General features: G+C 53.7%; 9 protein-coding genes and 1 non-coding gene across 10 annotated transcripts in view; 6 read left to right on the plus strand and 4 right to left on the minus strand.

The window, feature by feature from the left end:
• The window catches only part of SODALDRAFT_323646 (hypothetical protein), a gene marked incomplete at both ends in the record, with an annotated part of 1291 nt that extends 312 nt beyond the window's left edge, over nucleotides 1-979 (plus strand). Inside the window, 2 exons of the mRNA XM_028609816.1 lie at nucleotides 83-303; nucleotides 466-979. Of these exons, the coding sequence (XP_028467029.1) occupies nucleotides 83-303; nucleotides 466-979 (735 nt within the window). The remainder of the gene's footprint in view (nucleotides 1-82; nucleotides 304-465) is intronic.
• Nucleotides 980-1228: 249 nt separating this feature from the next.
• SODALDRAFT_332660 (ribosome biogenesis protein Nop16) lies at nucleotides 1229-2378 on the minus strand. Its single transcript, XM_028611773.1, has 2 exons — nucleotides 2182-2378; nucleotides 1229-2074 (listed from the first exon to the last, which is right to left on the minus strand). Exons 1-2 carry the CDS (start codon nucleotides 2295-2297, stop codon nucleotides 1498-1500), a joined length of 693 nt encoding a protein of 230 aa, XP_028467030.1. The 5' UTR covers nucleotides 2298-2378; the 3' UTR covers nucleotides 1229-1497.
• Nucleotides 2379-2597: 219 nt separating this feature from the next.
• On the plus strand, nucleotides 2598-2685 carry SODALDRAFT_t103. The gene has a single exon. It is a non-coding gene; the product is annotated as a tRNA-Lys (tRNA).
• Nucleotides 2686-3448: 763 nt separating this feature from the next.
• SODALDRAFT_323648 (RmlD substrate binding domain-containing protein) lies at nucleotides 3449-4823 on the plus strand (the record flags this gene model as incomplete). Its single annotated transcript, XM_028609817.1, has 4 exons — nucleotides 3449-3633; nucleotides 3731-3750; nucleotides 3827-4279; nucleotides 4528-4823. The coding sequence occupies 4 exons, from the start codon at nucleotides 3449-3451 to the stop codon at nucleotides 4821-4823; spliced, it is 954 nt and encodes a 317-aa protein (XP_028467031.1).
• Nucleotides 4824-5925: 1102 nt separating this feature from the next.
• Nucleotides 5926-8485, plus strand: SODALDRAFT_154939 (hypothetical protein). Its single transcript, XM_028606890.1, has 2 exons — nucleotides 5926-6159; nucleotides 6261-8485. Exons 1-2 carry the CDS (start codon nucleotides 6040-6042, stop codon nucleotides 8373-8375), a joined length of 2235 nt encoding a protein of 744 aa, XP_028467032.1. The 5' UTR covers nucleotides 5926-6039; the 3' UTR covers nucleotides 8376-8485.
• Nucleotides 8486-8587: 102 nt separating this feature from the next.
• SODALDRAFT_344195 (farnesyl pyrophosphate synthetase) lies at nucleotides 8588-10328 on the minus strand. The gene is made up of 3 exons (XM_028613150.1): nucleotides 10218-10328; nucleotides 9955-10137; nucleotides 8588-9867 (listed from the first exon to the last, which is right to left on the minus strand). Exons 2-3 carry the CDS (start codon nucleotides 10072-10074, stop codon nucleotides 8944-8946), a joined length of 1044 nt encoding a protein of 347 aa, XP_028467033.1. The 5' UTR covers nucleotides 10075-10137; nucleotides 10218-10328; the 3' UTR covers nucleotides 8588-8943.
• Nucleotides 10329-10715: 387 nt separating this feature from the next.
• SODALDRAFT_378330 (anaphase-promoting complex subunit 8) lies at nucleotides 10716-13421 on the plus strand. Its single transcript, XM_028614975.1, has 4 exons — nucleotides 10716-11077; nucleotides 11152-11703; nucleotides 11775-11907; nucleotides 11965-13421. The coding sequence occupies exons 1-4, from the start codon at nucleotides 10980-10982 to the stop codon at nucleotides 13186-13188; spliced, it is 2007 nt and encodes a 668-aa protein (XP_028467034.1). The 5' UTR covers nucleotides 10716-10979; the 3' UTR covers nucleotides 13189-13421.
• A 1488-nt stretch (nucleotides 13422-14909) lies between these two features.
• SODALDRAFT_332664 (hypothetical protein) lies at nucleotides 14910-16570 on the minus strand. Its single transcript, XM_028611774.1, has 6 exons — nucleotides 15922-16570; nucleotides 15809-15861; nucleotides 15622-15731; nucleotides 15465-15558; nucleotides 15267-15378; nucleotides 14910-15201 (listed from the first exon to the last, which is right to left on the minus strand). Exons 1-6 carry the CDS (start codon nucleotides 16117-16119, stop codon nucleotides 15154-15156), a joined length of 615 nt encoding a protein of 204 aa, XP_028467035.1. The 5' UTR covers nucleotides 16120-16570; the 3' UTR covers nucleotides 14910-15153.
• A 1758-nt stretch (nucleotides 16571-18328) lies between these two features.
• Nucleotides 18329-20546, plus strand: SODALDRAFT_378332 (MFS general substrate transporter; the record flags this gene model as incomplete). Its single annotated transcript, XM_028614976.1, has 4 exons — nucleotides 18329-18413; nucleotides 18497-18526; nucleotides 18616-18634; nucleotides 18715-20546. The coding sequence occupies 4 exons, from the start codon at nucleotides 18329-18331 to the stop codon at nucleotides 20345-20347; spliced, it is 1767 nt and encodes a 588-aa protein (XP_028467036.1). The 3' UTR covers nucleotides 20348-20546.
• A 1132-nt stretch (nucleotides 20547-21678) lies between these two features.
• On the minus strand, nucleotides 21679-24303 carry SODALDRAFT_294578 (putative cytochrome P450 phenylacetate 2-hydroxylase; the record flags this gene model as incomplete). The annotated part of the gene is made up of 8 exons (XM_028608757.1): nucleotides 21679-22204; nucleotides 22287-22476; nucleotides 22551-22646; nucleotides 22714-22883; nucleotides 23068-23361; nucleotides 23418-23811; nucleotides 23879-23965; nucleotides 24043-24303. 8 exons carry the CDS (start codon nucleotides 24301-24303, stop codon nucleotides 21945-21947), a joined length of 1752 nt encoding a protein of 583 aa, XP_028467037.1. The 3' UTR covers nucleotides 21679-21944.
• Between the last annotated feature and the right edge of the window lie 1440 nt (nucleotides 24304-25743).

Genomic DNA, 25743 nt, shown 5'->3' on the forward strand with positions numbered 1-25743 from the left:
TCGCCGCGCAATAGGCTAGCAACCGGTTCTTCCATTTTGGGCTCGTCCCTGGACTGACACGCTTCACCCGCCCTCCGTATAGTGTTTTCTTTCCATCCCAGCCTGGATCTACCTCATCGGTACCCCTCGCTGGCCTAGAACCCGAAAATTTGCCGAACCTCATGCCATGCTTGTCGTGGACCTTGTCTTCACAGTCATCTGGCTTTCTGCATTTTCTACGCAAGCCGCCTACAACACGTCTGGTCTCTGTGGTGGTGCCTGCTCCCTGAGCAAAGCCATTGTTGGCCTCGGCGTCTTTGAGACGTGAGTTCACCTTCGGTTCACCTTCCGACGCTCTCCATCCGATGCTCCCCTCCGATGCTCCCCTCCGATGCTCCCCTCCGATGCTCCCCTCCGATGCTCCCCTCCGATGGCTTTCGCGGAAATATGCCAACAACTCGACTGAAAATGCTAACATCGCCGCAGCCTGGCCTGGATCGGCAGCACTGCCATCAGCATTTTTACCCTCCGCCACTACCGCTTTCACGGCGAGCTTCCCGGCTACGACAAGCGCCGCATTACCAACGACAACATCGATCCTGACAAAGCTGCCTTCTCTATGGCGCCTCACGACGACGAGGCCTATGCCCCAGTCCAAATGGACGACCACCCGGACCATCACACAGATATTGGTTACGGCGGTAGCGCCAGCGGTGCTTTCAACGACAACCCTTACCGCCCAGGCGGTCGCTACGGTAGTGCCGACGACGACGACCCGAACCGTTACGGTAGCTTGCCTTCCCGCCACAACGCCATGTTCGACTCCGGAACCGATTACGGCCGCCAGCCGACCCCTAGTATGACCGGCGCGCGGCAACCCAGCCCTTACGGAGGAGCCGCGGCAACCAGCCCCTATGCACCTCCTACGGCCCACGATGTTGTCGACGACAGTGCTCCCGTCCAATTCCCTCCGGCTGACTACGACCGCACATTGCGATGAAGAGTTGCACGGTACGATCATGTCTGAGGATATTATAAATTCTGCCAATGACGGATACGATAGATTCGTTTCTTCTTTTTTTCTTAGTTTCTTATTTTCTTATTTTCTTATTTTTTTCGTTTTTTCCCCCGCCTCTTTGTTTAGTCCCGGTGGGCTAGTGTGGTCCGCGACACGATCTGTAGCGCATAACTTTGTATTCAAATCAATGAGCTGGTCTTCTTCTGTGCGGGATTTGGGGAGGGTGTTGGTGGCGTCGAATTCATATACCACGACTGGTAATTGCGCAGATACCACACTGGTTGGTCTTGTTACTGTTTAATGAAAATGGACGACGCTCGTCTGTTCAGCGTTCAACATGTATTGGAATTTCATATGCTGAAATTTATATGCTGTTGCTACCTAGGAGGTTAGCAAAAGATACTTTCCCAAACGCCAGACTCCTTTGTCCAAACTCGAGAAACAGATGCATGAGGTGGTTCAAATGAAAATGATCATGAGACTTGGTTCATTATCCCATATCAATGCGACGCCTGCCACTTCCTGATTCTCCGCGCAATGTCCGCCTCGGTCTGCTGCATCGGGTTCAGCTTCCGATCCCTCGCCATGGCCGCAAAGTTATCCCCGTGCCGCGCGACCAATCTCTCGACCCACTCCCGCTCGCGCTCGCTTTGATGACGCGGTTTCTTCTCCACAGGCCGGCTGGCTTCCTCTTCCAGCAGCCGGATCACCTCGGTCTTGTTCTCCGGATCCTCGTCGTCGTCCTCTTCCTCCTCCTCGGACGCGTATTCCATATCGACTAGTGGGTCATTGAGCGGGTTATCCCGCGGCGTCTTCTTCCTCGGTTTGCCGTCCGGGCCGATGTACTGGATGTTGATGATGTTGCCGTCCGCGTCCCTCTCGATCTTGGCCTCGCCCACCACGGCCTTGGCGGTCGGGTCGATCATCAGCGGGTCCAGCGCGGGTTTGAGGCGTTTCCCTTCCTGGCGCGCCTGCAGGACTTGCTTGATTGTCTTCTCTTCGCCGCCGGAAGGGCCATTGAGGCGCGCTGCGAGGCCTAGGCGGCGGTAGTTCTGCGTGAGGGTTTCCTTCTTGTTCCTGTTGGAAGTGGAGTTAGAAATGAAAGGACGATTGAGAAGGTTTCTTCTTAAGGAGACATCGCTTAGATCGTCGGACGGGGGAATTGTCAAGAGAGGACAACTCACCAGTTTTGGGCGATGATGTTGTTGCCCCGCGGGTTGAGGGGGCGCTTAAGCTTGTTAGCTTGCCTGATCTTGGGCTTGCCAGAGCGTCTCTTTCGGTTCTGAAGTGTTCGACCCATTGCGCTTGAGTGTTCGCCTTGTGGGAGATTGCTAAGATATAGAGATCGTTGACGGAATTAATAAAGGAACCGACTTTGGCGGGCCAGTTACTGTCTTGTCCGTACCCGCTGCTGAGCATCTCTAGAAATTTTGAGCCTTATCTTATCGGAATCTGAGCGTTGGCTGGCCTGATTTGTTGGTTACCGAGCCCTCACCGAACCCAGTACTTCCACCGACCCATGATCGTCACACAAAAATAGGTGGGGAAAGCTCTTATTTGCCAAATTCGGGCACAACTCAACAACAAAGAAGCGAAGCCTGCCCGGCTAGCTCAATCGGTAGAGCGTGAGACTCTTACTACAAGAGATCACCATCTCAAGGTTGTGGGTTCGACCCCCACGTCGGGCTCAATTCCTGACGCGATTCTAAATCCGCCTCATTTTTTGTAGGGTTTCTTTTTGTTCCTCCTTTTTTATCCTCTTCTTTTTTTATAGCTTTTCCCCCCTCGCTCCATCCATCTCTTTCGCCGCGATGACATCGACTGATCGATCCGATGTGCCTGTGATATAGACAGATATATGTGTTGGCAACGAATGAAATCCAATATTGCCTTCAAGTCGCGTTTTTCTGAGCATGATCTGCCATGATCTGCCGACAGCGTGGTCAGATATCGCAAGTCATAGCATATTATGTTGACAGCGATATCTGTCCTGGCTCTGGTCAGTGCAAAATTCTCTGTTCGAGCTCTGACCTAGACCCGCCCCCACCCGAGTAGGTATACAGACGACTCTATTATTCATTAATTAATCTTCCCAACAAGTCTAAGCTTCGAGGAACCCGGACCTGCAAGATTACTATGCCATTTGTTTGAACGGACAATGCCAATTGACACGTTCACTGCGGGATGGTCCACGGAGTATGGCATATTTTAACGAGCTACGCTAATTAGGTACTCGATGCCCCTCCGAGCTCCAAAGGAGGCCATCAACCCCCCACTGCGGGGTAGTTCACCAGTACTTACTCTCTTGCGTCACAGTTGGTACAGTACTCTCTAGGTACATAGCGTGTCTTTTCCTCCCGCGTCTTGCGAAAAGTACTGAGGGCACCTTTTCTTTCGAGTTTAAGACAATTGACTTTCCGAGGGTTTGATTGAGGCGTCTAGGCAGCCACTATGACCGGGCGAACTGCTTTAATTACTGGATCGACGGGTCTCCTTGGGAGGCAAGTGGTGAAGGCCTTCGAGTTCAGAGGCTGGAACGTCAAGGGAACCGGCTACTCTCGTGCCGACGGGGTTTCGATTCTCAAAGTGGACTTGGGAAAGGCCAGTGAAGTCGAGAAAGTCCTGGACGAGACCAAGTATGTCATGGCTGTCCTGACCCCGAGCGCTTTCGTGGAAAGGGTACGCACGAAAGACATTGCTGCCGGCCAACTGCTAATCATCTTTATCTCCTAGACCGCAAGTCGTGGTTCATTGTACGTTTTCCTCGACCATATAAAGACCTGGCCACCGCCGAGATACTCCTACCATTAACACGAACCGTTCGTACAGGCGCTGCCCAAAGGTTTCCAGACAAAGTCGACAAGGACCCCGAAGCGAGCAAGGCCCTCAACGTCGAGGCCACAAGATCTCTGGCCAAGCTCTGCGCCGCACGGGACATTCTTCTCATCTACATCTCGACGGATTACGTCTTCTCCGGAAAGCCTGGGGAGGCACCGTACGAGACAGACGCTACTCCCGGACCGACGAATCTCTACGGCCAGACAAAGCTCGACGGGGAGCTAGCGGTCTTCCATGAGTACAAGCAGGCCAACAAGGAAGGTCTGGGCATCGCCCTGCGGGTACCGGTGCTGTATGGCAAGGCGGAAATGCCAGCAGAGAGCGCGGTCAACGTGCTGATGGACACGGTCTGGAAGGCACAGGAGGCGGATGGCAAGATGAAGATGGACCACTGGGCGATCCGGTATCCCACCAATACCGAAGACGTGGGTCGAGTTTGCCATGGTGAGAACGGGTGTCTCTTTCTTTTCCCCTCTCTCCTCTCTCCTCTCTCCTCTCTCCTCTCTCCTCTCTCATCCTCTCCCTCGTCTTCTTTCACTCTCTGGCTTTTTTCTTCTTCTTTTTCTTCTTCTTTTTCTTCTTCTTTTTCTTCTTCTTTTTCTTCTTCTTTTTCTTCTTTCTTTTCTTCTTTCTTTACTCTTCCCTTTTTACCCCCGACCCCGGCAGTAGCTAACATGTGTTTTGCAAATCAGATGTGGCCAATAAATACCTCGACAGCACGGACAAGAGCTCGCTTCCCCGCATACTTCAATTCTCGAGCGAGGACAGCATGACCAAATATGAGATCTGCCGGACGTTCGCGGACATCATGGGCCTGTCGATGGACCGCATTGTGGCTAATAGCGAAGGGAATGACCCAAATGCCAGCGTCCAGAGGCCCTACGACTGCCATCTCAGCACCAAGGCCCTCAAGGACCTGGGCATTGACGTGTCGACGAACGATTTTGTGGGGTGGTGGCGGCGGGAGGTCCACGCCTTTCGACACTAAGAGAATACAGGGACTTGATAGATGAGCTATTCGGCTCGTGGGTGACCTGGGAGTCGGTAGTAGCGCTGTGATAACCTGAGTATTGGCGTTGACAAATGTCACGAAAGCAGACGTTGGAGTGAACGGCATCAGCCGGGGTACGCTGGATGAAACCTAGGGTGACAGGCAGAAGAAAGTTCTTTTGACGATTAGGGCATCGGCTTTGTGCCGTGTGAGTGTTGCTAATGCCGTGCTCCTTCGTACCTCGTATTACCATTCTTCCCGGCGGCCACCTTGATTCTGGATGCCTTAAAAATGGATTGACTTTGTTGGTACCTGAATCGACGGAGTTTTGCAGATACGAGGGTAAACTGGGAGAACACGAAACTCGAATGAGAAGAAGAAGCAAGCAAAGAGTTAGAAAGGATGGAAAAGAAATTTAAAAAGGACTTGTCACATCGAATCGTTCTAGTGTACTGCCAGATGAGACTCGGTCCTTGCCGGGGCCATTTTAGTTAGCTCCTTAATTCCCCCTGGCTAGGCCGGGAGAGGAAAAAAAGGAAGAAAAGAAGGAAGAAGAAAAGACAGCTGGTCTCGGGACGCCATCCAGCAGAGGTACGTACCCACGGCGTATTAATCGAGGGTACCTTAGGTAGCCTTCATTAAGGTAGCATGCGTTACAGCGTAATAATAAGGTACGGATACACGGTTGAGTGTTACATGACATGTGGTGCTTGTACCGCTCAAGTAAGGTACCCGGTGAAGCCCATGCAGGTATTCATTCCTCTCATCTCGTGGCGATCCAATCCTGTCGTTGATGCAGCCCAAGGCCACGGCTTAGTTCACACCTTGGATCCCTCATCCCTCATTATTTCTCCTCCCCCGCACATTTTCACAGTATTGCCATGCCCCTATGCGACTCTACTCTCGTTTGCATTCCTCGTCCATGCTCTCACGAGATTTCAACTTTTGTCCCCAAAAAAGTGGAGCTTTCCAAATTCTTCATGAGAGACAGCCAAGAAACAAGAAGAAATAAAACAGGAGAGAAGACGAAAAAATTACGTCACGCAACTCGAGAAGTCGAGACCAACGGAGGAAGTGCGACGCTGCATTGGCATTGGCATTGGCATAGAGAGACTGTTTATGGGGCCAGACGCGCAATCATCCTCCTTTCTCTGCCACTTATTACTTGAACCGAGTTCGTCGGGAATCATATCGTCCTGACCCGGACCATGCGATGCTACAAGCCGCCGCTATGAAGTCAACCCAACAGCCTCTGAACTACATTCAGGCCGGCGGTGGAGGCGTTGTTCCCCAGACGGACGCTCCAACGTCGGCCAGCAATGCAGGAGAACGTGTGAGTTTGCCTTGGTTGAAGCTTGTGCCAGCGCTGAACGGCGACAATTCAACGGGACAGCACTCTTCCATATACCAACCTCGCGCTGACAGCCGTTTTAGAGAGTCACGATCCGCTGCTTTCAGTCCTCCATCAGCCTTCCCGTGACGCCTGATACGTCCCCCGTTGATTTGCTGTATTCTTCGGCGAATCTCATGACCCACCAGTTCGATCCGCAGACCAGCATCGTCGTTGAATGCTACTTCGCCTTTGGCCTAGAACGCCGACTGCGACGATACGAGCGTATCAGGGATGTTCTTAACTCTTGGGAACGCGACAGCCAGCATTCCCTCCTCATCATCCCTGACGCTCCGACAGATCGCAATGCCGATCTTACTATCGAGTTGGTACCGCGTTCCGACGACCCGCCGCCGGGTTTCAGTAATTTTGCCCTCCAGCACTGCCAACGGCCGGGACGCTGGAACAAGCGCCTAGTTACCTTGCTGAACACCGGCCAAGTCTTCACCCATAAGAAGCCAGATGCGAAGCCTTCTGATAAAGACAGCACACTTCTGTGTAACCTCTCCGATTTTGACGTCTATCAGGTTACGGAAGAGGATATGCTGAACCACATCAGGCCACCCAAGACGCACGTTTTTGCTGTGAAAAGCCAGCAGAAGAACAGTGTTTTCCTCAACACCGAAAACTTCATCCATTTTTTCAGTACCGATGATGATGCTGTGGCCCGGAATGTCCAGAGCGGCATCCATTCGTGGCGAAGCTGGTATCTAGTCAACAGGAAAGTTGACCTCGGCCGGAAAGAAAGGGCCCAGCAGATGAACGGCGATACGCCGGCTGCCCACAAGACCGTGGGTATTGTCAAGAGCGGCCACCACCGTCTCAAGGTCTCCGTCGATGAGACACCTTATACTATTGGGACTTTTAGCCCGCTCCTCGACTTGGATAGGTTCGACAAACCAATGGAAGAATTCGGCAAGGATTTCCTTCCCGAAACAGGTGGAAACCCGAACCCGACCTCACAACCCCTGGTTCACAGGGCAAAAACAAACCCGGGAAACTCAAGGACGCCAGTGGAGGTGGTGACGCCGGCGACGTCTATTACGACCCTCCCAGTACCTCCAAAGTCGCCAGAATCTTCCGCAGAGCGCGTCGCAGCTTTCGCTAAGGATAACGAATTCAAGACAAGCGGCTTATTGGGCAAGGCATACGAGGACCGCAAGCTGCACACTGAGTGGAACTCGGGGGATGAACCTAGCAGCGGAGGCCCTTTTACCGGAGGCCTGCTGCAGCACCATCAGGAGCTCGGTCGACAGGCGACGACCAGGTGGCCCGAACGGAGTTACACCCCTCGAGGGTCGGCCTCACCCCCGATGAAACAGCCCAATGCTATACCTACATGTATACCCTTGGATCAACCGCCCCTTCAAGGCCCTTTCACCGGCGGTCTCTTGCAGCAACACGCGATCGACCAGCAGAATCGACGACCAGGACGGAGTAATACCACAACCAGACGACCGCCAACATCATCGGCCGTTGCACAACCTTCTGCCACCAGTGCTACTAGCACAATGCGCCCTCTGACACGGTCCATGACCGTTTCTTCCCGCCCTACCACGTCGGACAGCGCTTCCTACGCCAAGCAGCGCGATAAACCGGGCCCTCTCCTCGACGTTGCCCCCAAGGTCCCGGAAATCTCGTCGTACTGGCGCAGCGGCCACGGCCACGGTGTCCGGGCACCGACTGGCCTGCCTCTTATCAGCATGGCAACAGACACCCGTCCGGGATTCCAACAGCCCAGCGGCATGGTGCCTGGCATGATATCTCCGCCCATGAGCCCCCCCCTTGCCGGGCTCGCCAGGAGAGCCACCACCAAGACGACGCAGTCGGCCAAGCCGGCCAAGTCAACACAGATGACCCCTGCGCTTTCCGCAGGCGCTCCTCTACCGCGCGCTTCGCCGTCGAGGCCCAGGAGCCAGTCCACCACCACCAAGGCCGCCGCAGCTGCGGGTCGACGCTACGTTTCGCACGAGAAACCGCCTTCTGTCCCCGTCGTCCCGCCTATTCCTTTGCGCACACCTCCCGTGCGGTCTTCCCGCCGCAATGATGATGAGGACGTTCCGCTGATTAATTTCGTTGATCGGACGCGGAGCCGGGACCCTAACAGCGGCGGGAGGGGTCCGGATGCGAGGAGTCGAAGTGGGACGATGATGGGGTGAACGAGGGGGTTAGTGTGGTTTTACTGCCCGAGTAAGGAAGCGTTCAAGGCCAGACGATATGTATGATACCGAGACGTATGGATTTCATGTTTCCCCACCGGATGGCGATTCAGGCTGGTATTTAAAAGGAAAAGGGAGGCGGGGTGAGATGGGGATGAACTGACGGTTTGGACTATACGATACCCGTATTTTAACAGTTGTCATAGCAGCCCAACTCAAAATGGCCGGATGGATGGGACCGCTCATGTGTTTGTTTTCAATATTTCTTTCCTTATTAATCTATCGTGGTGCGGGATGCGTTTTGGATCGAAATTCCCGGAAACTGCCACAACTCTCCAGCGGGTTCCAACACTTCACCGCAGCATATCTTCCTCGACATGTTTAACCAAGCAACAGGAAAGCATCGTATCTGCTTGCGGTTGTTCATTAGATTCCGCCAGGTCATGTGTGTCCCAGTTCTCTCCTGTCCCGGTAGGCCAGTTCGTTTCTCCCAGACCTGCCCTTTTACCCCCTCTAACAAGATTATCACCGCGGGTATTAGTATTGCGTTCCTCACTGCTCTTCCCGTTTACTTGCTCCGCTTGTAAATCTTGGCGAGGAAGGCCTCAAAGACGGTCTTCTTGAGACCCTGGCTCTCGTCGACCTTGCTGATCATCTCGCGGATCTCGGCGGCGCGCTTCTCCTCGAACTCCTCAAAGCGCTGCTTGAGCTGGAGCTCGTCAAAGAGCTTCTTGACGGCGGCCTCCTTCTCCTTGTCCTTCTGGCCGTAGTTCTCCTCGAGGACCTGGCGCTGCTCGGGGGTGGCGATTTGCAGGGCCTGGTTGACGAGCCACGAGCACTTGTTGTCCATGATGTCGGTGCCGATCTTGCCGATGTGCTCGGGGAGGCCGAAGTTGTCGAGGTAGTCGTCCTGGATCTGGAAGTACTCGCCCAGGGGGATGAGGATGTCCTCGGCCTGCTTGAGGTTCTGCGGGGTGGCGATGTCGAGCATGTACAGGGCGAGGGCGACGGGGAGGTAGAAGGAGTAGTAGGCGGTCTTGTAGACGACGATGAAGCGGTACTTCTCCATGCTGAAGTTGTCCAGGTTGACGCGGTCCTCCGGCGCGGTGAGGAGGTCGCAGAGCTGGCCGAGCTCGGTCTGGTAGGTCACCTCATGGAAGAGCTCGATCAGGTCGACGTAGCGCGGGTGGTCGCGGAAGTAGCGGCGGAGGAGGTTGTAGATGGCGGCCTCGAGCATGAAGGCGTCGTTGATGGCGATCATGCCGACGCCTTCCTGGCGGTACCAGCACGGCTTGCCTCGGCGTGTGATGGACCCGTCCATGATGTCGTCCGAGACGAGGAAGAAGGCCTGGAGGAGCTCCGTCATCCAGCCGAGCGTGGCGGCCTTGAAGTACTCGTCGTCGCTGAGAGGCCTCTCGAGCAGGAGGGAGGCTGAGTCGGGTACAGACATGCCTCGATTGCACTTGCCGCCCATGGCGTTGATTTCAAGACTCTGTTTACCGAGAAGAAGGAGGATATCGAGTTATTATCCACCGATCTGCCTGGGGTACGGCATGAACATGGCATGAAGAGAACTTGCCTTCTTGAACCATTCCTGCTGCTCCTTGGGCAGGTTGTACTTTTGGGTGTCCTGGAGTAGGACCTCTTCCAGCTTGGGGAAGACGGCCTCGAACTCCTTGAGGGTGGTCTTTTGCGCCATCTTGACTAAAGTGGTGCGGTTCGTTTGGTTACTTGTCGGGTTATGTCGGTGTACGTCTGATCTCTAGGAAGGCAAATTGGCGTCAGACAACATGTTTTTGTTTTGTGATGACTTTGAAGCTTTCATAATCTTGGAGAACCTACCCCTTCTCAAGCTAATCGCAATATCTCGGATGGTGTGACGGTGATCTGCTGCTTCAGAGTGTTTAGGTCGAGGTTGGGAGAGATACCGCCGAGGACGACGAGGGGTAAAAGGGGAGGGTCTTGGCCAGAACAATAACAAAAAGTGCCCCTCGTAGTGCTTTTCTGGCAGGCGGTGAAGAATACCAGGGGTTCATTCGCTAAATCTAGGGTGGCAGAGGAACGCTGTAATAAGGTACCAACGAAGGTGCCTACCTTACCTAGGTACCTACGGTATGGTACATGTACCCAGGGGCCTCGGTGTAACGTCCACCCGGTCGGGATGTGCCGGGCTTTGCCAGAGCTTGTCGGACTGACGCAGAGTGGCAGCCCCAGCTTATTATGCAACTCTGTACTTGGTACTTCCCCAGCAAGGTACCTCGGAGCTCCCCGCGTCGCGTCACCCGCCCGTACATACGGACCCAGCAACAATAATTCCACGAGCCGCAGCCGCGACTGGAACCAGCCTAGGATACGGATACGGACACGCAGCGACGACTCTCTCCAATTCGTCTTGATTTTTGTTCTCTGGAACGAGGCGACTTGTGTAACTGATTTCTACCCCGAATTCCTTTCAAGATTCAGTCCGACGAATATTGATTGCGTCACAGCCATATTGACTGTCAGTCTGCCGTTGCGTTGCGTGCTGCTTCACTCACTATCGCGCTTTCCATTCTGCCGCCCTCGTTGCTTGCTGGCCAAGCTACCTAGTATGGTTGGATTCCCATGTCCCTGAACGAGCACGACTTGTCACAGCTCCGGGCCGCCCTGCAGGACGCAGTGGTCAAGTGCTCGGAGCGGTGTCTATACCAGTCTGCCAAATGGTAAGCCCTCTTAGAGGCCTCTGGCACAGCCGCCGCTGTTTGCTATCTCGAAGCGCTAACATCCCGTCTGACAGGGCAGCCGAGCTTCTTGACGCCATCCCGGCCACATCTCACGATGCGCCGCAGTTGAACGACCCCGGTGCCGACCACATGCCAGCCGTATTTTCTCCGAATCCGGATCCAGATGAGGCCCGGCTCGAGGCACAAGAGTTCAGCAAGTACCTCCTGGCCAAGTCTTTTTTTGACTGCCGCGAGTTTGACCGCTGCGCCGCCGTTTTTCTTCCCGACTCTATTCTCTCTGGCATAATCGAACCGAACCAAGATGCTCCCGGCGGCACCCCGAACAACAAGGGCAACACTAAGGCGGGCACGGTGCCCCTTGGCGCGCCTAGCAGCAGCCTGCCTGTCATGAGCCAGAAGAGCCTCTTTTTGGCCCTCTATGCCAAATTCATGTCTGGCGAGAAGCGCAAGGATGAAGACTCGGAAATGATCATGGGTCCCCAGGATCTAGGTACCGTCGTCAACAAGCAGTTGCTCCCCGTCAGCCGAGTCCTCAACAGATGGTTTGAAGAAAGGACAACAGAGGACGGCGAGGTCGTTGGTAGTCAAGGGTGGCTCGAGTACCTGTGAGTCAGCCTCTTGCTCCAGACAGTTGCATTGGTGCAGGCCGGTCCAAGGTCTAACACAGCTATAACAGATACGGGATGGTACTTGCCAAAGAGAAGAACGAGGAGAAAGCCATGGACTACTTCATTCGGAGCGTTCATGTATTCCCCATGAACTGGGGATGTTGGCTCGAAATGACCTCGTTGATATCGCGGATCGAGGATGTGAGGAACCATCCATCTGACCTTCGGCTAATGGCCCTCTTGCTAACCAGAGAGCAGCTCAACCGCATATCGCGGCACCTCCCGCAGAACATCGTGTCATACATCTTTCACGTCCACACGTCGCTTGAACTCCACCAACAAGGCCCCGGGCTGGCCAACTCGCTAGACCAACTTCTCGGCATATTCCCGAGCTCTTCTTTCCTCCTCACCTGCAACGCCCTCCTTTCGTACCACGCGAAAGACCTCGTCGCCGCTGAGCAGCTTTTCAGTCGCCTGCTGTCTCTGCACCCGCATCGGCTAGACTCGCTGGATCATTATTCCAACATTCTTTACGTGATGGAATATCGGCCGAAGCTGGCCTTCCTCGCTCACCTCTGCTCTACCATTGACAAGTTCCGACCCGAATCCTGTATCGTCATTGGCAACTACTACTCACTGCTGTCCATGCACGAGAAGGCCGTTCAATACTTCCGCCGCGCCCTGACCCTAGACAGGACATGTCTTTCTGCCTGGACTCTCATGGGTCACGAGTTTGTGGAGCTCAAGAACACCCACGCCGCCATCGAATCGTATCGACGCGCAGTGGACGTCAATCGCCGCGACTACCGGGCATGGTATGGCCTCGGCCAGACATACGAGGTCCTGGAGATGCACACGTACAGTCTGTGGTACTACAAGAAGGCCGCGGGTCTGAGGCCGTGGGATGCGAAGATGTGGGTGGCTGTGGGGTCATGCCTGCAGCGGATGGGGCGCAATCAAGAAGCCATCAAAGCCCTCAAGCGGGCGCTGCTAGCCGACGCGTACTACGAGGGGGGGGACAGCTTTGACAGCGGCGACATCCTCGGCAACAGGGGCCCCACGGGCCACATGGATCCCGAGGTGCTCTTCCAGATCGCCACCATGTACAACGATCTCGGGAATCTCGGGGAGGCGAAGGCGTACATGGAACTCTGCGTGGCGCAGGAGGAGGGCGACCTGGTGGACCCCAGCGGCGGCCTAGGCGGTTCGGTCGCTGTCCACAAGGACTCCCCCGCCGGATCCGACGACGGGAACGGCGAGGAACGGGAACGCACCATGCGCGAGGGGACAGGCGTGACGGCCTCGACAAGCCGAGCGCGCATGTGGCTAGCACGGTACGCCATGGACTCAGGGGACTACGCCACGGCCAATAGGCTGGCGACTGAACTTACGCAAGACGGGTTCGACGTGGAGGAGGCTAAGGCCCTCGTCAGGGAGGCCCGGTCGAGGATGCACGAAGAAGGGCAGCTGCCGAGCCCTTAGGAGACTCGAACTGACCCTGGTAGACGTGTTGTTGTCGTTCCTGTTGATTTGCCCCGGGTGCTGATCGGGGGGATCCCCTTCCGTGGGGCAAGGCGGGCGGGATAATCCTGTTTGACGAGCACTCAGTGGATTGGGGAGAAACGGGCTCAGGGGTTCCATGATGGCGTTACGTTTTCTTTTATGGTATTATGGGTCCGGGTGCATGGTGCAACGGGAAGCCTGACATTTTCCGGGTGGGAAATCGTGGCCGGTCACGGCTCAACCTATATGATGGGACTACGAGATGAGCATGCGTAGGGATTTTTATGCGGAGTGCATCTTGCAGGTCTTAGGAGAGCCGGCCGGTACAGGAGAAAGGTAAAGAATAGGAAAATAAAATCCCAGGGAGTATACGACGGGGTAAGCTGGCAACTCGATGTTGATCTTGCGAAGACGGAGCTCATCCACGTCTTGAAGAATGGACAACTAAAGTCAGTCAGACTGCCTATTGCAAAGCTGTGGACTTTTATGTCTACTAAGGGCATACCTTCAGCATCCAGGGCATCTCTGAAGACTTTGCTGACTCCCTCCGAGGCCCAGAATCAGAACGACGTCTGCATCTCGTCGTATCTCTCCTACAATGTGTCCAGAACTATCGACTGTATCTATGCAAACTAGTAATTAGAGACGTTCCTAACCACGTTAGCGACGATGAGCACTTCGACAATGTGAGTCTGTGACCTGCTTCGCTTCTGTATGCATTTCTTCAGGCGTTTGGTAACTTTGGTTTCAACGCACGGGATCCAAGACCAGAATGATATGAGTTGTCTGAACCCGCGAGGTAATTAGGTTGTGATTACAACGCATCCATCACCTCAAAGGCTCAATCCAGTCGTGTTACGAGTCATTGGGTTCTTAGCAACTGTTCAAGGCTTCTCTGTTGTCTCTGTTGATAGCAGGCTTCCAGTAGGCCAACATCAACACTTCTTAGGCGACAAGAGATTTCTGCCAGCCTTGGAAATGTTACCGAACCGATTAAGGAATTTCTTGATATTGTATTGTCTTTCATAATCCGTTTTGGTGGTTAGGAAGCAGATTCCGAGTAATCCCCGAACTGTGGTACAAGGTCCGGGGAGGTTGGAGCGGGAAGATTCAAGCGGGTCAATACATGGACGTCGACTGGGCGAAATCTCGGCCGCGCCAGATCACGTGAGTTACATCGGCTCACGGAAGCGAGATGCCAAGACGGCACACAACAGCTAGGGTGAAGCCACATGCAGATCGCTGACCAGTAATATGCACGGACGACAGAGTCCCCTTAATTACGACCGCATGATGCAAAAACTCGGGGTTGTGAGCTCACCGCCGGCTTCTCGCTTTCGACGCGTTCACGATCTCTCATCTTTCATTCCCCTCTTTTCTTGAGAGCTTTGCTTCTACCCACGGCTAAGGCAAGGTAGTATTCTCTGCCCCAATGCCCCATCCCAGAAATGGGGTTGAGATGCGATATGCTGCTGTCAACATGTCATGATGTCCCCAGGGGCCCAAAGCCCCATTGTCGGCACAACCGCATTGATGGGACAACTGACATATTGACAACGCATGCCGAGACAGCTGTCAATTGCGCCTTTACTTTGATGTCTGGACATTTGAATCAGAGGATTGACTTGGCCTCGCCGGCTTCGACATCCCCCATCGCACTTCTCTTCGAATAATATTCTACGAGCGACAAGTGAACGGGGCCAAATGCGGTCTTGACTAGGAATGGGGACATCACAAATATAGGGACGGCAACGAATTTTTTTCAGACAAATCTTAACCCTTTCACCATTTTCCTTCCCTAGTCTAAAAGGCTCGAGAAGCAGCAGAGACAACCCTCGATTGAGCAGCTTATGCGATCACGAAACCCACACAAACCTCTATATTACAGCGTGTCTTTTTCAGTCCAGTCTAGTGGTCGGGAGGAACACTCATCGCGAAGCGAGCTTAGCAGGTTCCGTGGTTGGGGGGGAGACCGTTGGGAAGGTTGTGGCCCTGGGAGAAGAGTTAGTCCTGGGATCCATGCCAAAGCTGGAGGTCCAATGTTGTAGGAAACTCACGTTAGGGAAGTAGTGGTTGACAGTCATGACCTCAGTGCCATTGAAGGCGCCGGGGGCAACGAAGTCGACGCGGTTGAGCCAGCTGTACTTCTCGGAGTCGGTCTCGACGCGACTGCACACAGCGTGTTAGGGAATGGACCATGTCCGGAAGGAAAAAGAAAAAAAAAAGACATCTTGATCGGGGCGTTCGAGACTTACACAATGCCGTTCTGGTACTGGCGGACAACAGCGCCACCGGTGTGCTTCACGTACGCCCAGTGGCCGTCGTCAAGCAGGACGACGTAGAAGATGACTAGAGGGGTATCATGTCAGTAAGAGACGTTCCAGAGTTCATGTTGGCTTCAGGGGTACTGACTGAGCTCGAGGAAGCGGGTGCCGGGCTCAGTGCCAGGAGTGACGATGCCGTCGTCGTTGGCACGGAGGATCTCGCCGAACTGACGACCGTGGGAGTCGTACCAGTGGCCCCTGAAAAGAAAAGAAGAAGAAAAAAGCACATTAGTTATGTGGAATGGAGGCGACGGAGAGGAAGGGCGTTGACGTACTCGCGAGCCCACCAGCTGCAGCGGAGGCCGTTGGGAGTCTCGATAGTGTGGTTCTGTGAAGTGACGATCAGTAAAGACAAATCTTTGGTTCATATCAAAAGGAGCTTCCTTACGTTGTCCAAGTCCCAGTCAATCTTGGCCTGGAAAGCAGGAACCAGCTCGGGAAGGTACTCGGGCTGAGTCCACTCAAGGAGAGAGTGGGAGGGGGGGTTCAGCTCGGTATCAGTGCCGGGGGTAGACCGAGGCCTAGGGGAGGCGGCGACGCCGAGGGCGCAAGCCAGGAGGCCGGAAACGATGGTGGAGAAGCGCATGGTGAAAGTTTTGAGACTGAAGTCAACAAAAAAGATGTCCAAAGATTGTCTGGTGCTAGGATGGCAGGATTGAGCTGCTTGAGAACGACGGCGAAAAACAGGACAGCAAGACGGTCGTCCATGGTCGACTTTATATCCCTTCTTCACATCCTTGTCGCTCTTCTCATGGAAGCCGGAGCCAGGTCGGATCCTGGGATCCAGGACCTAGGCTGCAGTACGCCTGGTTTGCCTAGTGTGAAGTAGCGTTACCCATGTTGGCGTTGGGAGTCCGGTGTGGGGTACTCGCATCAGAGCCATCGCTGAAGAAGACATGGATCGATCGGTGAGGACAAGGTAGGCAGTGGTAAGATGTTTCCATCATGGTCCATGTCCTCCCCAGCAGCCAAGACCGCCACGTGCGGATTCCGTCGGTTTCCTCGGTCCGCGATGAGTCCTTGTCGTGACTCGTCGGTCGATCTGACAGTATCAAAAAGAGTAGAATCAGGCTTGACAGAAGATTCCCTACGAAAGTACGAAATAAATGTCCGACTAGGACTTCACCGGTGGTGGATGGCCCTGTCACCGTAGGGTCGAGACAGACAACCCTGATAGATGAGACAGACATACTTGTCATTGCCCCGAAGGTCTGGCACCATTATCCATATGACCCGCCAAACCCAGAAAACACGCGGCATGCGCATTTCCTGAGGTCAACGCCGCTCCATTGGCTCCGCTTGTACCGGCCAAGAATCACCTCATTTATTTCATGCACATGAAGGAGTACATTGTAATCTGTACCGTGTACGGAGGCAGCCGAGGCCATGACAAGACGTGCATGCAGGGGCAGTTGTTCGTTAGCTATGGGGTCCATTTCAGATATCAGGCCAAGGAAGGATTGTATTGTTTCCTGCCTTAGTGAACCGTGGATCTCCGCACTGGTATATGTATGTACCGTTGTATTCGGTCTGCGTAACAGGTTAATCGATATGAATCATATGATAGCCAAGACGGCGAGGATCCGAATGTGCTTGTGCCTCGCAAGAGAACTAACTAGCACGTTGTGAGTCGTGACATTGCCTATTCCGGAAAACACGGGCAACAGCCTACAGGGGATCGAAAGTGTGCCGCGTGCGGTACCTGCTAACCAGAAGATGTACCTCTAGCTCAATCCATAAAAAGGTAAAAAGGTAAGGTAAGGTATACAACTAAGAGGAAAATAAGCCACTAAATTAGTCTGGGGGATCGCTTGCGTGCTGTAATTACTTCGTACCTAATAATCCATGCGAATGGCGGTATACCAAATGGGTATTAAGAGGGCCGTTATTCCGAGGGTATGGAGGCTTGTACGTTGTACGTGTATGTTAGACAAAATACTTCGCATCCCCATCCGCCATCACCGGACCCACTACCGCGTATGTACAGCACACAAGACGTTTTCCCCTCCATCAACAACCCACTTTGTCGTCACTCTATTAATAAACATCTTTTCGTCTCCTTCAATTATATAGATTAAGATAAAGCAGTTAAACTAATCGACTTTATTACTTCCTCCTGGAGGAACTATCATTCTCTTGTTGTTGTAGATACCTTCGGTAGGCCGATTCCGGGCCCACTCATATTAGTCACTAACGGCCCGCTCGCCTGCTGATCACGGAGAAGCTCGAGGTGGCCGGACCAACGACCTTCCGCGGTAGTTTCCGCGACGAAGCAAGGGACGGACCTTCTAGATCGCCAGCCGTGTTTCCACTATTGGCCAGATCGTAGCGCCACAGCCACGACTAACAACCACAACCTCACAGCCAAAGGCTCAAAGCCAACCCCAACTTATGGAGTACAATCCGATACCGGCAAACCCCTCTTAGCATGCTATACCATACCTTTCCCTTGATTACCTATTGTCTTGACCTCTTGCTAGCAGTTGCGTTGGCGTAGTGGAATGGACGAAATAATGAGTATGGAACTGGATATATCTCCTCGCATCCCCCTCCTTTAAACCCTTCTGCCGCCCTGGATCGACGGGAAAAGGAGCCCTGGTAGTGTCACTTGGCAAGGAGCGGGATTCTTTCTGATTAGCTAGTGAAAAAATAGGTAGGTAGAAAAGGGTACGAAACCACGGAGGCCGGTAATATGGACTAGATTCTGTCATAAGTCGGTGGCAATCCATTTCGTGGAGAGACTGCGTCGTAATCTAAAGAAACGTGGATATGTAATATGCCCAGAAAAGAATCCGATGGCGCATTGCAGCGTTGCGATGAGAGAGGATGTTGTGGGGAGTGGTGGTGTGGTGGCCCGTCTCGAAGGCGGACTCTTACGTTGTACGTGTATTAGTCCCCTGTTCCCGCACGTGGGGACCAGTGAACCCCCTGTAAGGGGTTTTTCTTTTGGACCCGTCGTTGAGGGTTCATGGATCAGGGATCAGGGATCAGGGGTCAACGCTCAAAAAGGATCCAAGCTCGGAGGTACCTATGTACATGTGTAAATGGGGTAAACGGGAAAATGCACATCGATCTCCTCGAGTCCTCCGACGAGACCCGAGGTCAACCAGGGACTTCCCACAACCTAACTTTTGCACACCGCCAGCTAAGCAAGGGTACTTTGTGCTTGCTGCCGAAGTAGAATCCCCCGTTTCTCACGTCCAGACCAGAAGAATCAGTGCGTGACACCTGCTGGTAACGAGTCAACGACGACCGTGGAAGACGACGACGACGACGACGACGACACCTTGGACCTCAACAACCAAGAGTCCAGAGACTCCAAGACCACCATGGGGGAGTCCAAACAGCCCATTGACAACACGTCAGATTCGGACCAGATCTCTGTCCCGCCAAGAACCGACACCATGATCGAAAAAGGTAGCAAGGAAATCAGCCCTTCAACAGACGCCGAGAAACAGACAGAGCAATCGCCAGAACCCCAGAGTCCTCCACCACCACCAAACGGCGGGTATGGCTGGATTTGCACATTATGCGTTGCCCTCATAAATGCTCACACCTGGGGCATCAATTCCTCCTACGGCGTCTTCCTCGCACACTACCTCTCTACTGACACCTACCCCGGAGCAACATACCTGCAATATGCCTTCGTCGGCGGGCTGTCCATATCGGTGGCTATGCTCGTGTCCCCGCTGGCAACCCTGTCAACGCGCTATTACGGGACTCACTTCAGTCTATGCGTCGGCACAGTCCTCGAGGCAGGCGGCCTAATCGGCGCCTCGTTTGCGTACAACATTTGGCAGCTGTTCCTCAGCCAGGGCGTTGCCTTCGGCATCGGAATGGGCTTCCTCTTCGTCGCGTCCGTCGGGATCCCGCCGCAGTGGTTTACCACCAAGCGATCGCTCGCCAACGGCGTCAGCGCATCCGGGTCCGGTTTCGGCGGCCTGCTCTACTCTCTGGCTGCCGGGGCCATGATCCGAACCATTGGGCTTGCCTGGTGCTTCCGCGTACTGGGACTCCTCGCCTTTGGCGTGAACGCGATCTGCATCGCGCTGATTCGGGACCGCAACAAGATTATTGGCTCCCGGCATGCGGCCTTCGACATGAAGCTGTTTAAGCGACCCGAGTACCTTCTGCTCAACGGGTACGGCTTCTTCTCGATGCTGGGCTATATTGCGCTCGTTTTCTCCCTGGCCGACTATGCGAGGAAAATCGGGTTGGATGCCTCGCAGGCGGCTGTGGTCTCCGCCATCCTGAATCTGGGCCAGGGCCTCGGGAGACCGCCCACGGGATACTTCTCGGACAGCATCGGGCGCATCAACATGGCCGGGATCACCACCTTCTTCTGCGCAATCTTGACCTTCGTCGTCTGGATATTCGCGAACAACTACGGCGTTCTGATCTTCTTCGCCCTCATTGGCGGTACCGTGGCCGGCACGTTCTGGGCAACCATCGGTCCAGTCGCGGTGGAGGTTGTCGGCCTTCAGGATCTCCCGTCCGCCCTGAACCTCGAATGGGTCATCATCGTTCTACCGTGCACCTTCAGCGAGCCGATCGCTCTCGAGATTTTCGGAGCCACGGGGAATTACCTGGGAACTCAGATCTTTATTGGGTTCATGTACACTGCTGCGGCTCTGTGTGTCCTGTTCCTCCGGGGATGGAAAATCGGTGAACTGAACGAGATTGCGAGACTGAAGAGTGAAAACCCGGATGATGTCCATGCTGGGGATGCTGGGATGGGATCGACAAACGAAGCGGCAAGGGTCGTAGGGAGAGGCACCATGTGGAAACATTTCTGGGAATGGCGCAAAGTATGAAGGCCTTGGCATTCGGTGAGTTGAACAACAAACGGACGGAAACAAACAAACAAAAAAGGAAAACAAGGGGAAAAAAAGTTGTGAAATGGTATACGGGGGTTATTTCTTACGGACACACGAACATGGACTTGGAACTATCAGCTTACATGACTGGCGTTATTGCGCTTATAGCACGTACAGCCTATGACCCAGAGTAGATACGCATCAGGTATAGATAGACATGACTATCATTAGATTTACATTGGAAAAACTTGCAACTCAGACTCAATCGATTCTCTACACTCGACCACTCCTGTATTCACATCATTATTGTCTAAGATCGTGTTTGCGCATGCATATGTGGTTTGTCGTCCAACCATCCATCCCCTGCATGTGTGGACAAATATGGCGGATTTGGCTGGAGTGCCGGTCCTCCGCCCCCCCTGTTCGGTCCTCCGGGTACACTTAAACTCTTTCCAGACTAAAATCCACTTTATCTCCACCACCCGAAATACCTAGGTATATTCCTTAGGGCTAGGGTTCCTTCTTCGTGGAGTCTTTCTTCGTGGAGTCCTTCGTAAAGGCCTTCTTCGTGGAGGCCTTCTTCGTGGAGGCCTTCTTCGTAAAGGCCTTCTTCGTAAAGGCCTTCTTCGTAGGGGCAGAGTCCTTATACGCGTTCTATCTATCTACTTATATTAGGGTACCTAGGAAACCTACCTATTTCGGGTAGTGGAGATAAAGTGGATTTTTAGTCTAGAAAGAGTTTAAGTGTACCCGGAGGACCGAACAGGGGGGCGGAGGACCGGCACTCATTTAGCTGTGGGTGGTGGCCGGGGAAGAGACTGACACGATGTAACTCTAGATATTAACAACAGCAGTGAATTATTAGTAAGTCAAGAATGTCGGAAATAAAGATTGAAAAACAGTAGAGGCCCAGGGCAGGAGAAGGGAACAGGGGAAAGAGGAAAAAAAAAAAAAAAGGGGGGGGGGGCGTGCATGGAAATCGGGCGTACAATGTAATTACATCATCGGAGTTCTTTTGGCCGAAACCGGAATCCGGCATTCGGTATTCAACATGAAGGTACCTTATCGGATAATACCGAAGTAGTTTTATAGAACGGACTGATGGGGGGCTGGAAAAGCGGCTGAAGAAGCGGCTGGGAGGCGGGATGCAGCCCCACTGCCGTCATTCCTTCCAGCTGCACTTGCAGGCATACCTAGATCTAAGCATACCTGGCAAACCAAGAGACCAAGACACCAAGAGATGCAACCGAGATGCCGTGCTCGATGGCGAGAATCGGCATATGCATAGAACAATTACATGCACAAGAGTGGGACTCAGGGCCCGGAGTGAGGAAAAAAAGTCTTTTTATTTTTTTCGGTACTGTACTCCGTCCCCAAAAAATAGCTCTACCTCCCATTTTAAATTCATTTTTAAATCCAGTCCGAAAATGAATGTCACTGGCTGTGCTGTGCATAACATGGGTAAAAAGGGGAAAACAAACAACATCCGGGGAGAGCTAAACCACTTTTGGGAGGGGGCAACAATATAGACCGCCAAACGACGCCAGTGAACTTCCTGTGTGTCCTTTTTTCTTTTCACGTCATGAGAACCCGTTTAGGTCTCCGCAGACTCGAGCCAGGCGCGGAGGCCGGCAGGGTCACGGCAGCGGAACTTGATACCGGCGGACCAGGGGATGGCCTGGGCCTCGGTGGGAGTGGCGGTGTCCTTGATGGCGTCCATCTCAAGAGAGCACTCGCGCTGGGCACGGAAAGGAGGGAAGACCGCCTTCTTCTGCTCCTCGCCGAGGGGCTGGCGCTCCCAGGTGAAGAAGTGCAGGAGAAGGACGAGAGTAGAGTAGAGACCACGGTTGGCCACTAAGAAAGAAAAGGGGCGTTAGCTCATCATGGCCGGGAATAAAAAAAGAAAGACGGACCGATAAAAGGGAGGGGGACGTACTGTCAATGCCGGGGCAGACACGACGACCGCAGCCGTAGGTCAGATGGGTAACACCAAGCTTCTCACCACCCTGGCCGAGCATGTCGGTGCGGCCCTTGCGGCCGTTCAGCCAGCGCTCAGGGAGGTACTCATCGGGGCGGTCGAAAGCAACGGGGTCGCGGTTGCCGGCCATCAGGTTCATGATAACAAGCTGAAAAGGTTACTTGTTAGGATGACGCTTTCCGATATGGTCAATGATTAGGTGTGAATATCCAGTAGACGTACCATGTCCTTGGGGATCTTGGCGCCCTCATATTGGGCGCCATCGAGAGTCTGACGGGGGAAACCAAGGCGGACGGGAGTGTAGATGCGAGAGCCCTCCTGTAAATTTCATTCAGTTAGAAAGAGATACCCATCTACTTGATTTCATGGGAGGGAAGACACTCACAGTGTGCAGAGCCTTGACGTATTCGACGCGGTCATACTCATGGGGCTTGGGGGGCTCGCCGCCATAAACCTCACGGATGGCCTCATAGCCGTTCTGCTGCAAGTCGGGGCGGTTGGCGAGGTAGCCGATGATCCAGGTAAGAGAGTAGCCAAGATTGACGCCAGCAGCAACTGTGAACAAACATTAATTAGATGATGTTGCTCATCAGGTTGGGACCAGGGGAAACATGAAGGATTGAAAAGGGGGTGTGGAAAATGTGGGGAAGTGGTGAGGAGGGGGTGTAAGAGCTTGAAAGGGGGGTGTGGTGGTGTGGGGCTCTGTGGGGGAAGTGACAATGCGGGGGTGGTGACATACTGCCGGTGTAAGACGCCAGGAGAACCTCCTCGTCCTTCAACAGACCCTGACGAAGGATGTTGCCCAGAATGGAGGGAGTTTCATCGCCGTCATCAATGCGGCTTTTGAGGTCACCGAGCATCTTCTGGATGTAGACCTGCTGGGTGCGGCGGTACTCCTTGGCCTTCTCCTCCTTCTCATCGAAAGACCAGTTCCTAATTCCGAGAGCCTTTCCAGTCACGTAGCGGACCCAGCCGGCAGCGCGGAGGATGGGAATGTAGTCACGAGCGGGAGAACCAATGGTGCGCTGGCGGACTGTATTGAAGCGTTAGTCTCTTTCTTTCGGGCTTGTAAGGACAAGGATGACTTACAGATGTTGGTCTCGTTCTCAGCGAGCATGCCAACCACGTCATCGTCGAGGGCAATACCCATAAGCTGCTCAGAGACCTGACCGGTACCAAAACGGTGGAGCTTCTCAGCCATATCGACGGCGGGGCCCTGGCTGATGGTGAGGATCTCGCTGAAGAGCTTCTTCAGCTTGGGGTGGATGACGGGAGTGTAGATGGGAAGGAGACGAGGAGCAATCTGGGAGGAGAGAGCCTTGCGGGTGCGGACAAGGCGGTCGCTGTATGGTGAGGTGCCGACAGTCCAGATACCAGACGAGGCGAAATCGCTGTGGAAGAGCTTGAAGGTAGGGCGGGACTGGAAGGCAGGGCCCTGCTTGACAATGGTTTTGGCAAGAGCCTCGTGGCTGTTGACGAAGACCTGCAAAACTATGCATCAGTTGAATGGCTTTTAATCGGGCTTGTTATTCGAGAGGGGGAGAGCATACAGCCTCGCGCTCACCAAGAGAGACACGGATAACATCGCCATACTTCTTGGTCCACTCGGCAATCTTAGGGACGTGGCCATTGCTCAACTAATTTAGATGTTAGAAATTAGAATGATGAAGACGCAAGGTGAAGACCCAAGATGAAGGCAAGGTATGCAACGAACCTCGAGAAGGTTGCCAACGATGGGAAGACCCGGAGGGCCAGGAAGGTTGACGGTGTGGGGAGCACCACCGAGCATGCGGTCGAAAGTCCACACGATGCGCTTCAAGAGCTTGCGGCCAGCCTCAAATCCGCTGAGAAGGATAGCAGTGAAGAGGACGGCGCCGGCGGCGTAGAGAACACGAACGTCACGGACGCCGTTGAGGAGGTTCGCCGTGGCCTCGGCCGCGGCGTCCTTCACGGTGGAGTTGTAGAGCGCATCCATCTCGAAGAAGTATGAGGACTGAAACCGTGTTGTGGTTACTTTGGACTCGACTCCCACAAGAAGTTTGTTGAGCAACTTTGAGCTGATGAAGTGAGGTTGTCGAGACAGCACGTCGACCTTATATAAGTTTATAACAGTTTGACCAAGGGGGCGCGCTGCCAGCCAGCACCCAGATACAGATAGATGCTTCCCTCTCTCCCTTCACTCCCTTCCCTCACCCCCCTTCTCCTGACCCAGGCAGACTTCAGTCTCCCCTCCTTCTAGAACTGGGCAAGTCCCAGTCTAGCGATGCCCAGTCCTCGGTCAGAGTACGTCGTACCGCGTGCGGAGAGTTCATCCGGGTTACCGATTCGGGATGCGTATAGCTGTCTTTCATGGCTGAAGTTCTACCAGAAGACTGTGATGGCGCGTAGGGAGGCACGTATACCCAGCATCCCCCTCGGTCACCCGCGCATAGACCCACAGAACCTCGAGAATGTAGTAGTGTACGTTGTGGTCGCACGTTCCACGTTGTATGTATACCGTAAGGTACTAACTTATTGCATACGACAGCAGGTACAGTCGTTGTATACCACAATAAAGACGTTGTATACGAGTCTAAAAACGTTGTATATCACGGCAAAGACGTTACACACAGGGCCTGAGAGGCTATCCACGGGGTCGGAGCCTGGGAGTCCCACCCTGTATGCTAGTGGCACCACCGGCAGCCTCTCCTGATTACTACGTACACGGGCGGTGCCACGGAGCGCTGGGTACGGCATATTGATGGCGAACCGCTTACACTTACATCTCCAGTGTCGTTACAAGATGTACAAACTACAACTTCTGTGGTAGAGTCGTCGTATCTCTGGCAGGTTCAGAAAACACGGCACGGGCCGTTTAACCGTTTTCTCTCTCGTAAGCGGTGTACGAAAGCAGTTCCCTTGAAGGCCTCCAAAAGCGGACCGGTGCCTTCGAGAGGCGATCTCAAAGGCGGTGAGATGAGATTTCCCAGAACGGCCCGAGACGCATCTCCCGTGCCGCGTCGGAACACGCTATACTACAACCTACTAACATCATGCTCGTCATGTCAGAGGTTAGTTGCACCATCATGAGTTCATGTGATGAACGAGGCTGCTCAGACCTCTCAGTCGTCAGTTATTCCATGCGTTAGATCTGCGTGCCACTCGTTTTACTCGCCCAAATCAGCAGCTTAACCCGTTTGGGTTCTTGTCTCCATCTACCTAGACGCCCGTCGCCACGCGTCCGCATCCTCTTTTTGTGTCTTGCCCTATTATAAGCACACGTGCGATATCGACCATGATCCAACACAAGTTCCTGGGGACCCTTGTCGAGCACAAAATCTATCAATTCCGCGATCTGATTTTCTTGTCCACATCATTGGAAAGTTTCCGCATTGATACCTATCCACTGTTACGGATACTGCGTACAGTAACCCCC

This window comes from Sodiomyces alkalinus (genome assembly GCF_003711515.1).
Source record: "Sodiomyces alkalinus F11 unplaced genomic scaffold SODALscaffold_4, whole genome shotgun sequence".
In the NCBI taxonomy this organism is placed as follows: Eukaryota; Fungi; Ascomycota; class Sordariomycetes; order Glomerellales; family Plectosphaerellaceae; genus Sodiomyces; species Sodiomyces alkalinus.

What these genes read in the sequence shown, in the direction of transcription:
- SODALDRAFT_154939 (XM_028606890.1), top strand. Translation starts at nt 6,040, where the DNA reads ATGCTACAAGCCGCCGCTATGAAGTCAACCCAACAGCCTCTGAACTAC. An exon ending in CCAGCAATGCAGGAGAACGT is followed by an intron (nt 6,160 to 6,260) that starts GTGAGTTTGCCT and finishes CAGCCGTTTTAG; the next exon opens with AGAGTCACGATCCGCTGCTT.
- SODALDRAFT_344195 (XM_028613150.1), bottom strand. Translation starts at nt 10,074, where the DNA reads ATGGCGCAAAAGACCACCCTCAAGGAGTTCGAGGCCGTCTTCCCCAAG. An exon ending in AGCAGGAATGGTTCAAGAAG is followed by an intron (nt 9,868 to 9,954) that starts GCAAGTTCTCTT and finishes CTCGGTAAACAG; the next exon opens with AGTCTTGAAATCAACGCCAT.
- SODALDRAFT_378330 (XM_028614975.1), top strand. Translation starts at nt 10,980, where the DNA reads ATGTCCCTGAACGAGCACGACTTGTCACAGCTCCGGGCCGCCCTGCAG. An exon ending in CTATACCAGTCTGCCAAATG is followed by an intron (nt 11,078 to 11,151) that starts GTAAGCCCTCTT and finishes CCCGTCTGACAG; the next exon opens with GGCAGCCGAGCTTCTTGACG. An exon ending in CAAGGGTGGCTCGAGTACCT is followed by an intron (nt 11,704 to 11,774) that starts GTGAGTCAGCCT and finishes CAGCTATAACAG; the next exon opens with ATACGGGATGGTACTTGCCA.
- SODALDRAFT_332664 (XM_028611774.1), bottom strand. Translation starts at nt 16,119, where the DNA reads ATGCGCTTCTCCACCATCGTTTCCGGCCTCCTGGCTTGCGCCCTCGGC. An exon ending in TTGACTGGGACTTGGACAAC is followed by an intron (nt 15,862 to 15,921) that starts GTAAGGAAGCTC and finishes GTCACTTCACAG; the next exon opens with AACCACACTATCGAGACTCC. An exon ending in TGCAGCTGGTGGGCTCGCGA is followed by an intron (nt 15,732 to 15,808) that starts GTACGTCAACGC and finishes TTTTCTTTTCAG; the next exon opens with GGGCCACTGGTACGACTCCC.
- SODALDRAFT_332660 (XM_028611773.1), bottom strand. Translation starts at nt 2,297, where the DNA reads ATGGGTCGAACACTTCAGAACCGAAAGAGACGCTCTGGCAAGCCCAAG. An exon ending in AACATCATCGCCCAAAACTG is followed by an intron (nt 2,075 to 2,181) that starts GTGAGTTGTCCT and finishes CACTTCCAACAG; the next exon opens with GAACAAGAAGGAAACCCTCA.